This window comes from Rattus norvegicus, chromosome 15 (genome assembly GCF_021556685.1).
Source record: "Rattus norvegicus strain SHRSP/BbbUtx chromosome 15, alternate assembly SHRSP_T2T, whole genome shotgun sequence".
Classification (NCBI taxonomy): Eukaryota; Metazoa; Chordata; class Mammalia; order Rodentia; family Muridae; genus Rattus; species Rattus norvegicus.
The window spans coordinates 101,825,033-101,839,306 of record NC_141548.1 but is presented as its reverse complement, the minus strand read 5'-3'; the positions used below and the strand labels follow the sequence as shown (position 1 = coordinate 101,839,306).

General features: G+C 41.7%; 1 protein-coding gene across 4 annotated transcripts in view; it reads left to right on the top strand.

Moving 5' to 3' along the window:
• The window catches only part of Uggt2 (UDP-glucose glycoprotein glucosyltransferase 2), a 159,552-nt gene that overhangs the window by 23,382 nt on the left and 121,896 nt on the right, over positions 1–14,274 (top strand). For all 4 annotated transcript variants that reach the window (NM_001433035.1, XM_087586273.1, XM_087586275.1 and 1 more), the window contains 3 exon segments: positions 7,246–7,346; positions 10,908–11,007; positions 12,587–12,647. In NM_001433035.1, the coding sequence (NP_001419964.1) occupies positions 7,246–7,346; positions 10,908–11,007; positions 12,587–12,647 (262 nt within the window).

The following is a 14,274-nucleotide window of genomic DNA, read 5'->3' as shown; positions in this document are numbered from 1 at the left end:
GCCCTTTCCTCACACACACTGTCCTCTGTGAGCACGTGCCCTTTCCTCACACACACTGTCCTCTGTGGGCACGTGCCCTTTCCTCACACACACTGTCCTCTGTGAGCACATGCCCTTTCCTCACACACACTGTCCTCTGTGGGCACGTGCCCTTTCCTCACACACACTGTCCTCTGTGGGCACGTGCCCTTTCCTCACACACACTGTCCTCTGTGAGCACGTGCCCTTTCCTCACACACACTGTCCTCTGTGGGCACGTGCCCTTTCCTCACACACACTGTCCTCTGTGAGCACATGCCCTTTCCTCACACACACTGTCCTCTGTGGGCACGTGCCCTTTCCTCACACACACTGTCCTCTGTGAGCACATGCCCTTTCCTCACACACACTGTCCTCTGTGGGCACGTGCCCTTTCCTCACACACACTGTCCTCTGTGGGCACGTGCCCTTTCCTCACACACACTGTCCTCTGTGGGCACGTGCCCTTCCCTCACACACTGTCCTCTGTTGGCACGTGCCCTTTCCTCACACACACTGTCCTCTGTGAGCACATGCCCTTTCCTCACACACACTGTCCTCTGTGGGCACGTGCCCTTTCCTCACACACACTGTCCTCTGTGGGCACGTGCCCTTTCCTCACACACACTGTCCTCTGTGAGCACGTGCCCTTTCCTCACACACACTGTCCTCTGTGGGCACGTGCCCTTTCCTCACACACACTGTCCTCTGTGAGCACGTGCCCTTCCCTCACACACACTGTCCTCTGTGGGCACGTGCCCTTCCTCACACACTGTCCTCTGTGGGCACGTGCCCTTTCCTCACACACACTGTCCTCTGTGAGCACGTGCCCTTTCCTCACACACACTGTCCTCTGTGGGCACGTGCCCTTCCTCACACACTGTCCTCTGTGGGCACGTGCCCTTCCCTCACACACACTGTCCTCTGTGGGCACGTGCCCTTCCTCACACACACTGTCCTCTGTGAGCACGTGCCCTTCCTCACACACACTGTCCTCTGTGGGCACGTGCCCTTCCCTCACACACACTGTCCTCTGTGGGCACGTGCCCTTCCTCACACACACTGTCCTCTGTGGGCACGTGCCCTTCCTCACACACTGTCCTCTGTGGGCACGTGCCCTTTCCTCACACACACTGTCCTCTGTGGGCACGTGCCCTTTCCTCACACACACTGTCCTCTGTGAGCACGTGCCCTTTCCTCACACACACTGTCCTCTGTGAGCACGTGCCCTTCCTCACACACACTGCCTTAGTTTCCAGTTCTGTCACTGGGGTAAACACCGTGACGGAGCGGCTTGGGGAGGAAAGGCTTTACTTGGCTCAAGCTTCCACGTCCCTGTTCATCATCAGCAGAAGGCAGGACAGGAGCTCACACAGGGCAGGGGCCTGGAGGCAGGGGCTGATGCAGAGGCCACCGAGGCGTGTTGCTTACTGGCTTACTCCTCATGGCTTGCTCAGCCCGCTTTCTCATAGAACCCAGGACCTCCAGTCCAGGGATGGCCCCACCCGCCACGGGCTGGGCCCTCCCCCATTAATCACTGATAACATGCCTCACATCTGGATTTTATTGAGTCATTTTCTTAATTGAGGCCCTTCCTCTCACATGACTCTACTTTGTGTCAAGTTGACACAAAAGTAGCAAGGACACACACAGTCTCGTGCGTGTTTATTTATTAAAGAAATAACAGATAGTTAATATCAAAAAGGAAGAGAAAGCAAACTCTAAAACCACAAAGATTTCTAATCATCATGACTCCAGCTAGGAGACGACCGTCATTGCCGTCATTCCTTGGCGGGTATGTCTCCAAGCTTCCTGCACATGCTCTAGGGCTAGAGTGACTGCCCACGCAGTGTTTGTTGTGCACAGTGGACCTGTATTGTGCGTTTCCACCGTGAGAGCCCTGCCCGCATGGGCCTCTCCCCACATGCTGTTGAGGGTCTGTATGGCTCACTCACACATTCCACTTGGTCTTGGCACAGCTCTCAGACTTGATATCTCAGACTTGTAATCCTTTAACTTTGGTTCATATTTATAAGTCTACAGCCTAAAATTTACTGCCACATCTACACATGATTCTGTGCTTTAGAACTGTAATAACAGCATGCTGCTTTTAATGTTTGTCAATGAGTAAAATGATTCTTTTCTTTACAACTATTGCACTAGGCCGACACATTTTGTTTGAACTTAGGAACGGTCAGCTCTTGACAGTTTGCTGCAAGGTTTAACTTTCTTCTGTGTCCTCATTAGACTTTGAGTTTCTTCACTTAGTTGCTTATTCTTGATCTTTGCTTGTTTTCTTGCTATATTTTGTTAGTTTTTGAAACATTTTCATTGTATTAAATTATGTAGTATCGATGTTTAATTTCTTATTAATCTTTAAAGTTGAAACATATTCAATTTACTGTTGTGTCTAGATTGACAGTTTGAATTTTATTTCTAATATTGTAGGGCATTCCTCAGGAAATTTGTAAAATAGAAATTTGGAACTTTTGACAACTTGTGCTTGGGTCACAATTTTTTTTTTTTTGGTTCTTTTTTTTTTCGGAGCTGGGGACCGAACCCAGGGCCTTGCGCTTCCTAGGCAAGCGCTCTACCACTGAGCTAAACCCCCAACCCCGTGCTTGGGTCACAATTTAATGTGTATTTCTCTCCTTTTAATCAGAAAAAAATGGTTCTATAAACAAAGCCCCAAATTTTATAGAATTAGGTAAACCTTGAAAGTGTGAAACAATAAGCATGATAATCCAGTGAATCGGTTGTCAAATAACCCAGTGGCCGTTTCACAGTCCTGCACTGATCAGTTGCTGTGATGAGACACCATGGCCACAGAAACATAAAAGACAGCATTATTTGGTACTTAGGGTTTCAGAGGCTTAGTCCATTTCTATCATGGTGGGGAGCATGGCAGCAGGCAGGTGGTGCTGGAGAAGGAGCTGAGAGCCACATCCCAATCTGTAGGCAGAGAGAGAACAACAGTGGGCATGGCATGGGCTTTTGAAACCTCAAAGCACACCCTAGTGACACACTTCCCCCAGGAAGGCCACGCCTACTCAAGAAGGCCTCACCTCCCCTTCTAATCCTTCTCAAGTAGTGGTACTCCCTGGTGACTAAGCATTCAAATACATGAGCCTATGGGGGCCCATTCTTGTTCACACCACCACACCCACAGTCATGTGCACCCTGTGGTGCTGTCCCTTTCTGAATTACAGTTGTTACATACTTGAATAAACGTATGTGCATATGTTTATAAGGATGAATGCATACTGAAGACGATTTGAATATGGAGACTATATTGTCATAACAAACCTTTACAACAGTTTATAATAATTAACATTGTATTAATGTTTTTTACAAATGGAGACTAGAGAGGCTTGGGCAGTGCCTCAGTGGTAAGGAGTGCTCATTGTCCAAGCATGAGGACCTGAATTTCAATCCCATTTTACCCATGGAAGAAGCCAGGCCTGCCCCATAGGCTTCTGTAGCCTGGTGCTGTGGGGCAGGATATAAGGAGTACTGGGTCTAACTGACTGTCAGCCTAGGTCCAGGCCAGAACAAAGATCTTGTCAAGGAATGGGGCAGACTGAGAGAGCAAAAGACGTGATGTCTTCCTGGCCTCCATATGTGAACACCCTCCCACACCTGTGTTTACCACATACATACACCACACATGTATACTCTACCCCATGCATGTGTAAAAGATGACTTTTAAAATAAACGTTCTGTTAATAATGTGAGCTAATAACAAAATAGTTTATAGTACTTGACACAGTTTTAATGGTTTACAAAAATCATGAATAATCTTGAAATTTATGTTCTATAAGAAGAGAATATTTTACCCAAGTTTTCTTGTCCTAGATTGCCATGTTAACTCCTTTTAACATCTACTCTTAATTTTATGTATTAATTTATTCATATAAGTAACCTTTCAATAATGAAAATATGCCTCTCCAGTATTGCCGCTCTGCTTGAAGATAAAGAATAGACTAGAAATTCCTCTCTGTGTTATCATGTGTGCAGTGTTACCATGCCTAGGGCAGCCATAGTGCTCTGTGTGCAGTGTTTCCATGCCTAGGGCATCCATAGTGCTGTGTGTGCAGTGTTACCATGGGTAAGGCCAGCCATAGTGCTGTGTGTGCAGACTCTAACATAGGACGGGGGTTTATGAGTCTCATAAGCAGGCAAAGCTAAAAGGATGTTTTTATTAACACCATTAGCTCTTAGTACTGCAAATATTCTTAAGGCACTGAAGTTGCTGACCTTGTGACTAAGATAATGATTGAGGGCAAGAGTAACACTCTGCAGATGCTGCTGCATTGGGGAGCTATTGCTGGATTCTATTTTTAGCACTTAGCCACACAAAATACTATTAATATAGCTTTCAAATAAATAAGTAAAATATGTATTTAATTGACAAAATATGATTTTATTCCACTTCTCACTGTGTTGTAATATGTTGGAATCTATATTTCCTCTAATTTTGTTTATAACTTTATGTGAGAATAAATTGCATGCCTTCAAGTATCTTTTGGAATTCTAAATTATTTAATAAAAGGGGAACTATTCACAGAGTTCTTCCACAGCAACTCAGTTACTCTTTTCAAAACAAAAATTCTTTGTCTTGAAGTATTATATGATGTAGTACATATGTTTCTTGAATTGGTAAAAACAAAACAAAATCAGTATAAACTATTGTTCTAAGAGCTGGGTAGATAGGTCAGTCTGTAAAATGCTTGCTGAGAAAGCACAAACACGTGGTGTGACATCATCCACATGACGTGACATCAGCCTCAAGGAGCTTACTAGCCAGCCAGTCCCCTGTTGAGATCCAGGTCTGTCACATGCCTCATCTCAAAACAGACGCACAGCTACCCCATCTATACTGCACAGGGCACCCACACGTGTAACACACAGCTACCACATCTACACTGCACAAGGCACACACGTGTGTAACACACAGCTACCACATCTACACTGCACAGGGCACCCGCACGCATGTGTTTGCACACACACAAAGTGCTATTATCACTAAATACCAATACAGTCTGTACTAGTATGGTTACTAACTGGACTCATACACTGGAAAACTGAAAATTAGAGAAATTAATTTGCTTCTAGTTCTGGGAGAGAGAAGTCTGCATGGCTCTCTTACTTCTATGTCAGTGTCTTCGATTTCAAATTTCCCTCTTCTCAGGAAGGATACCACTGTTGGTCTAGAATGTCCTGCAACCATCATGACCTCTTTTTCAACCAATTGCATCTGCAAACATCCTCTCACCAAATAAAACCACAGTCATGGGGTCACATGGTGATGGATCTTGTTTGGAGGCCCTGCTGTCTTAGTGCATTTGTGCTACTAATGGAATATCTGAGGATGGACATGTTAGCAAAAGCAGAAATCTAGTTCTGGGGGCAGAAAGTCTAAAATTAGGGTGGTGACAGTTTGCATGCCTTTCAGAGGGGAAGAACATTGTCCCCTCAGGTGACAGAAAGAATAAAGGAAGAATGGCACTTAGGCAGTGCATCCGTAGACCCTATGTAAGGTGCTCACCCACTCATGAGAGCACAGTCCTCTGCTTCCTCCCTTCCCAAAGAACACCCTCCTGATAACACCTCTCAACACAGTTATAGTGGGTGGCAATCCTGGAGGAGACCTGTTACACCTTGTCACCGTCCTTACTGTCCCCCACACCATCCTTTAGTTGGCCACGTCTTGTTCCACTCATGACTCAGGAGGGAGGATGGTGGAAGAAACACTGGAGAGTGCGACCATCAAGGCACGAGACAGATGCTGCTTCACTGTGCCAGCTAACTACCCTTTGCTATCTGAGGGCCCCATTCCTGTCTCTGTGACCAAAGATGCATCCCTAGACTGGCCCACACGAATGCTTCGTCTTTCAGTCCTTCAATCTGTCCGTCTTTCCCTCCCTCCCTCCATCCCTCCTCCCTCCTCCCTCCTCCCTCCTTCTCCTTGCATATGGGCAAGGGTGAGCAATGAGGTCAACAGAAGGAGACACGTTAAACTTCTTATATAAGAGCATGTTCGAGCCACCCTCCTGCCCTACCCTAGGGAGTGTCTCGTGCTCTTGTAGTCCAGTACTGGGGAGGCACTGCACCGCAAGAGTGTCCTTGCTGTTAATTGGCCAGCCAGTCTACTTGATGAGACCTCACCACCATTGCATCATAAATAAATCTTCTCTCCATTTTAATAAACTTTTTCTTAGACATAGAAATTTCAATTTGGGGCTATTTAATATCTAAACACAATATCAACTAGCAAGATAAAACAGAAACATAAAAAAAAGACCCTAAAAACAAAACAGAAATGGAGGAGGGGCTCCCCAGAATTCACAGACAGGGATTACAGCAACAGTGTATGTGTCACTCATTCATGGATAGAATAATTGTGTGCTTTTGTCCTTCCTTAAAATAAATACTTGAAATAGAAGTTTGTCCTACTATCAGAAAAAAACTTTCCTTTTATCTACATTTCAATATACTCAGTGATTCTTGGTGTTTTGCTAGTATACACAAGCTTGTAAAAATAAATAAATCAAAAGACTTTTCTGTCTAAACAAGAAAGGCTACAGTGCTTGATTTCTTTAGCAATACAGGAAAGATAACGATAATACGATGTGTATAGTAAAATGCCATTTGACTACATTATTGTTTGACCTTCTAAACGATGCTTTTGCATGCTTAACATGGGACAACGTTCCCTTATTTGAGCTTTTTATGTAAGTCAGAGGTGAAACTATGAAGAAATAGGACAAACTGAGGTTGCATAAGAAGAATCTCTTTGGCCTTTTAGCTAGGACCAAGTGAAGGTTGGCTATGAGAAGCATCGTCTGTGGTTGTAGAGTGGTTTCTGTTTTAAAATATAGAAGCAATACTTAAAATGACTGAAATTTTTAAAAAATGTAAAAATTGGTAATCTTCTGCCTTGCATCTTTTATAGGTTGCATTATAGTTAAGGATACATTCTTCCAGATTTTTTGTTTTATGTATTTTAAAAGGAGATGTGAGAGAGAGAGAGAGAGAGAGAGTGTGTGTGTGTGTGTGATATATCTTCTTCATTAAATTCAATGACTATAGCTGTATCACAATTTATTAGCTTAATTCTGCATTATTAGCCTCTTTCTAATTACAGGAAAGATTCAAAAGTATACTGCTTTTATCATAATTTGTATTAAATGGTGAAAATTAACATTACTTAATGTTCTGATGCAGAGAAATATATTCAGATCTTAAAGAGAATCTGACAATATTCCAAAAGTACCTGATTGAGAGCAGCAAAGAAATGACACCTTTGAAGGTCTGGGAATTACAAGGTATGGTGTACACTTTATAAAAGACCATAATTAATTATGAAGCTATAAATGGATATGCAGTGTAAATTAAAACATCATCACACTTTAAGAATTATATGAAACATGGCTATTTGATACTGTCATTCTAAAAGTACAAACGTATTTACTTTCTCAAATACTACTGCCCACTTCAAAGTTTGTTGTATTGATTTAAAATGCTGGGGTGATGGCCCATGCCTGTAACTTTGGCAATTGAGAAGCCGAGGCAGGAGGATGATTCTGAGTTTAAGGCCAAAGGCTTTCCAAAGAGTTGTAGACCAGCAGAGAATCTCCTGAAGGTGATGACATTCTCCCATGGATCAGTCTCTAGTGAGTGGCCCATGTTCTGAAAACCAACCTCCCATTTGTGCTCCTTCCACCACGCCGACTGGAGCAGACAGCGTCAAACAGCAGAGGCCTGAAAGCAGAAGGGGAGCTGGAAGAGAAAGCACTGAGTCTGAAGTGGGATGGCAGACAGTGAAGGGTGGAAACGATAACAGTTCATAGCCACACGGAGGAAACTGCCAAGAAGAATTAATTTAAATTAATTAAAACCTACAATCCTCACAAAAGTTCTGTTAAATTAAGAGAGTTTAAAACCAAATTTTACTTTTGGAGAGTGAGCATAGCTGTAATTTCTCAGACCCAGCAGCAGCATAAATAGACCAGGCAGGCTTCTAGTATTAGAGCTTAGGCCTTTTGCTAGCAGCTGGATCATTTAACTTAACCAACTCTCTTGCCCACGACCTACCACACGGCTAGCATGCTGGCACAGAAGTATCAATTAAAAATACAGTGACACAACTTGATTCAGAGTAAAAGGCTCCCCCAGCAAGGGGTGTTGGACTCAGATAGTCAGGTCGGCCAAAGGCGGAGTCCTCGCCGAGTTAGCTCACTGACCCTTTGGTAGATTTGGCCTCAGACCATTTTGTGTTTTTTTTGCCAGATTTTTCATGGCAAATTTCAAGTGAAAAGACAAGCAGCTCTAAACCTAGGAGTTTCTGTGCATTAATTGAACCAAAACCCAAGGTTGTGTGACCAGGATTGGACCGACCCTTCCTTACTTTCAGTTTATAGCTTTCCTTCTGTAGTGGTTGAATTGGCTTAGCAGGTATGGGCAGGTGTCATTTGTATGCACACCTTCCTCATGTCATACATGTCATACACACGCTAATACAACAGCTTCATTAAGACGTGGTTCACCCCTGATATGGCTTCCGTCTGAGCTGAGGTCTGGTGTTGGCAGTTCTGCAGCCGTTACCACGGGCAATGGCAGAGCATCTCCATCGCTCCAGAAGCCATGTGCGTGCTCTTGCAGTCTCCCTTGTTTTCCCCACGCCCAGCTATAGCTGAGGGGTCTGCATGCCACAGTTAAAAGGCTATTCAAAAGAATTTTCTTGGCAAAATAGCATATATAACGCAAAACTATTTTACATTTGACCTGAAATTCTTGGCAGAACCTTTTCATATAAGCTATCCTATTTTACTTTCATATTAAGCTTCTGAAGATGAAGCCTTCTCCCATCTTATAAAAAAATACTTACCAGTTTGATATGCTAATTAATAAGTGAAGGACTTTTTTTTATTCACCCTAATTCTTATAGTGCATCATACACAATCAAGTTTAAGTCTACTTCATAGGCTTTTGATCATATTTGAGTAATTCAGCTAGTACTTGATATAGCTGGAATGCAGACCCTAGTCGCTTAGATGATGCCTCCCCGGGAGACGCCTAACTGCATATCTAGTTAGGCTTTGCCTTCAACTGACCCACATGTTTACAGGGAGAGCATGAGAATAAATGTAGCCTCGTTGTTTCAGAGTGGATCTGTTAACTACTATTTAAGAAGTCAAGACTTTCTAGTAAGATGCTACAGGCAGCGTGACTCAGCAAAGCATGACTCAGCAGGGAAGCACTTGGCTTTAAAAGTCTCTGTTACACTTGAGAACAATGAGCTGATGATGACTGCCTCTAACATACCTGAGAGCAGCTATTGTGAACCACATAGATGTTTCCTTCCTATGAAAGGCCAGCGCTCTGCTACTCACCAATATCCCTATCCCTGTAACTGTTTTAAAAACATATTTATTCTTTAACCATTTCACACATGTATAAAGTGAGTGTTAGTTATTTCCACTCCACCCTTCCACTGAAGCCCTTCTTCTCCAAGTAGTCTGTGTGTGTGTGTGTGTGTGTGTGTGTGTGCATGTGTTATGGTGTGTGTGTGTGTTATGGTGTGTGGTGTGTGTGTGTGTATGTGTGTGTGTGTTATGGTGTGGTGTGTGTTATGGCATGTGTGGTATGTATGTGTGTGTTATGGTGTGTTGTGTTATGGTGTGTGTGTGTGTGTTATGGTGTGTGGTGTGTGTGTGTGTATGTGTGTGTGTGTTATGGTGTGGTGTGTGTTATGGCATGTGTGGTATGTATGTGTGTGTTATGGTGTGTTGTGTTATGGTGTGTGTGTGTTATGGTATGTGTGGTGTGTGTATGTGTGTGTGTGTTATGGTGTGTTGTGTGTTATGGCATGTGTGGTGTGTATGTATATGTTATGGTGTGTTGTGTTATGGTGTGTGTGGTGTATATATGTTATGGGGTATGTTAAGGTGTGTGTGGTATGTGTATGTATGTGTGTGTGTTATGGTATGTGTGGTATGTGTGTGTGTGTGTTATGGTGTGTGTGGTGTGTGTGTGTTATGGTGTGTTGTGTGTTATGGCATGTGTGGTGTGTATGTGTGTGTTATGGTGTGATGTGTTATGGTGTGTGGTGTATATATGTTATGGTGTATGTTGTGTGTGTGCTGTGTGTGTGTGTGTTATGGTATGTGTGTTATGGTGTGTGTGGTGTGTGTGTTATGGTGTGTTGTGTGTTATGGCATGTGTGGTGTGTATGTGTGTGTTATGGTGTGATGTGTTATGGTGTGTGGTGTATATATGTTATGGTGTATGTTATGGTGTGTGTGCTGTGTGTGTATGTGTGTGTGTGTGTGTTACGGTGTGTGTGGTGTGTGTGTGCGTGAGCACATGTGTCCATCCCATTAAGTTTAGTTATATCGTTCACGTGGGCACAGGTGAGATTATTTGCTGGAACATGGGGACCTTATCTGTGGCTGTACTACAGAAGAGTCTAGCAACATCCATGATATTCATGGGCTCCTCTGGTTTCTCTTCTCATTAAAGCTTTTGTATTTTACTCAACCTGAGTCTAGGTAAAGTAGTCCTGTTTTATGACAGAAGCCATAATATCTGTGTTTGCATGAGTCTGTTTGATATTATATTTTAATTTTGGGAAACCAAATGAGTATTAAATCACTCATTCCTTCATAAAAGACTAAGTCATACTCTAATTTAACTTAAGGAGGAAGCTTTCCATGTAAAATTTTTAAAATGCTAAATACAATGCAGTTAGCATGCGTTTGTGTGTGTGTGTGTGTGTGTGTGTGTGTGTGTGTGTGAAGAAACCCTGAGCACAGTAGTTGTATTGAGTGGAAGTGTCTAAAGCTGCAATATTAGACATGATGTCCTGGCGATGTTTTTTCTTCCAGATCTTAGTTTTCAAGCAGCCTCTCGAATAGCTTCCACTCCTGTTTATGATGCCATAAAGTTAATGAAAGATATTTCACAGAACTTTCCTGTAAAAGCCAGGTATGTTCAAGTTTATTGATGTAATTCTAAGCAGATCTCATTTAGTGAACTCTATGAGAATAACCGATTTCATAAAATGAAGACATCAGATCTAGCATATGTAGCTTTCCAAAATTCAGGATTCGTCATTGTTTATGTATAGTCTCCATTAGAGTAAACCGTTAGATTGTATATACATGTATAATATACTACAAAGAGAACTGTTGAATTAGAGGTTAAAGAAAAAGAAAAAATATTTTAAAAATTATTTTAATAAGAATTTAGTAAGAATTCTAATATATTTTTGATCAAAAATAATAAGAAAATATTTTTCATTGTTCTATTGAAGAAAATAAAAGTTATTATTCTAAAGAAGCAATCAGTGCTCACAGTACTGCCAAACCATTTTTTTATGTTTTGGATTACAGAATCAGTAATCTTTCAAATGTATAAAGTGTTTTATGTAATGTTTATTGCTAATAAGACATGTAATTTGAACCATTTCCAGAAAATGCTGATTGTTGCATTAAACATACTTTTCATTTCAATATGTAAGTCATTTGTATATGCATGGTGACCAGAATACAATTTCAGATTTTACGAGAACTTACAAGAGAGTACAACTCTGATGTATCTGTGTTTTGTTTAGAAATGACCAAATACAATGTTATAAGTAATGGAAAATTAATATTTAATTATAAACTTACGTTAAGACAAAAGTTGCAAGTGTGCATAACACAGACTTTTCCAAGAGCTGGAGCAGCGAATAGCCTGTTCTCTTGTCCCATCTTTTTGAGGAGTGGGTGCTACATCATTTCCCTCAAATATACTATATGGTCCATTTACTTATAGTTCAGATAAGGATTATTAAATGAAGGTAACTTTACATTCGAAAGATAGATAAATAGTATCTGTGAGACACCAGAGATCCCAAATACATTTTATGTCCCCTGAAAACAAAAAGTTTATAATTTTTTTGTTATAAGTTGATGTAATCATTCTTCCTTATCTAAAAATTTGATGAACTACATTTGGAAAATACTCAAAGATTAATAGTCTCCTCATCGAAGTTGAACAGATAACCTCCTTACAATTATTTTAAATAATGAGGGTGCCAACCATTTCCATAAGAGAATAGAACATAATCTAAATAGTTTATATGTGTTGTTTATAATATATACTAACATGTGTGGATTATATGCAGTTTCAAACCATTTTTAATAAGGACCATAACTACCAGGCACAGATTTTTTTTTAGGAAACCAATAAATAAATTTCTCATTTTTACCAAAGGATGACTATAATTCCCAGTTTAATCAAAATTCTTATATAATTGAGTGTTTTGGAAACAAAAGTAGTGGTAATCATGCTATGATAACTCCTGATGCCTGTAGTGGCAAGAGGTGGCATTTGGAGTCTTTATTTCATGTTGATGGAACACAGTGTCAAAATGCAGAACCATTCTCAAAAAGGCTACAGAAATGTCCTGAAGGATTTGGAAAGTAAGTGTTGTGTTCCTGTGACCCCTTGGTTGTTCGTAAGCACTTACTTAAGGCAGCAGTGATGCTTCTGTTATTAAGTGTCCTGCTTGTTCTCCCAGATCTCTCACCAGGATTGCTGTAAATGAGCTACTGAGAAAAGAAATACAGGAAAACCAGAAGGTTTGCTTACACCTTATTTAACAATTTCACTTTTTCACAGCTTAGATCTTCTGCTTTAATAAAAAGCAATGTTAGTGCTTTTTGATTGTTAAAATAGTTCAAAGGGAGAAGGTGCGGTTCTTCAATGGAGTAACCCTGAGAGTGTAAACACACTCCCTCCAAGGCAGGCCCTGTGCTCGGGAGTCAGGAGGAAATGAAAGATGTGCTTTTCTCTTTTCTCTTCTCTCTTTTGTTTTCTTTTTCTTTATCTTTTTTTGGTTTGGTTTCATATTTTTCTGTCTTTGGGCATTTGTTGTCATTGTTCATTTGTTTTGATTTGGCATTTTTTGAATCTTGTCTTTTGTTGGCATTGTTTTTTGAAAGAACACGAGGTTGGGTGGGTAAGCAGTTAGAAAGAGGAGGAGTTGCGGGATAGGAAGATATAATCAAAATACATTATTTGAAATTATTTTAAAAGCCAATTAAGTACAAAAAAAATTCAGCTTTATACTTCCACACTATACACTGTACACATAGAGAGCGCACTGCACTATACCCCCAAATATAGTGTGCTACACTACACACGCTAACATAGAGAGCGCACTACAGTACACACGCTAACATAGAGAGCGCACTACACTATACACTGTACACATAGAGAGCGCACTGCACTATACCCCCAAATATAGTGTGCTACACTACACACGCTAACATAGAGAGCACACTACAGTACACACGCTAACATAGAGAGTGCACTACAGTACACACGCTAACATAGAGAGCGCACTACAGTACACACGCTAACATAGAGAGTGCACTACACTACACACGCTAACATAGAGAGCGCACTACACTACACACGCTAACATAGAGAGCGCACTACAGTACACACGCTAACATAGAGAGCGCACTACACTACACACGCTAACATAGAGAGCACACTACAGTACACACGCTAACATAGCCCACTACAGTACACACGCTAACATAGAGAGTGCACTACACTACACATGCTAACATAGAGAGTGCCCTACAGTACACACGCTAACATAGAGAGCACACTACAGTACACATGCTAACATAGAGAGCGCACTACAGTACACATGCTAACATAGAGAGTGCACTACAGTACACACGCTAACATAGAGAGCGCACTACAGTACACACGCTAACATAGAGAGCGCACTACAGTACACATGCTAACATAGAGAGTGCACTACAGTACACACGCTAACATAGAGAGCGCACTACAGTACACACGCTAACATAGAGAGCGCACTACAGTACACACACTAACATAGAGAGCGCACTACAGTACACACGCTAACATAGAGAGCGCACTACAGTACACACGCTAACATAGAGAGCCCACTACAGTACACACGCTAACATAGAGAGTGCACTACACTACACATGCTAACATAGAGAGTGCACTACAGTACACATGCTAACATAGAGAGCGCACTACAGTACACACGCTAACATAGAGAGCGCACTACAGTACACACGCTAACATAGAGAGTGCACTGCACTATACACTCTATACATAGAGAGCTCACTACAGTACACACGCTAACATAGAGAGTGCACTACAGTACACACGCTAACATAGAGAGCGCACTACAGTACACATGCTAACATAGAGAGC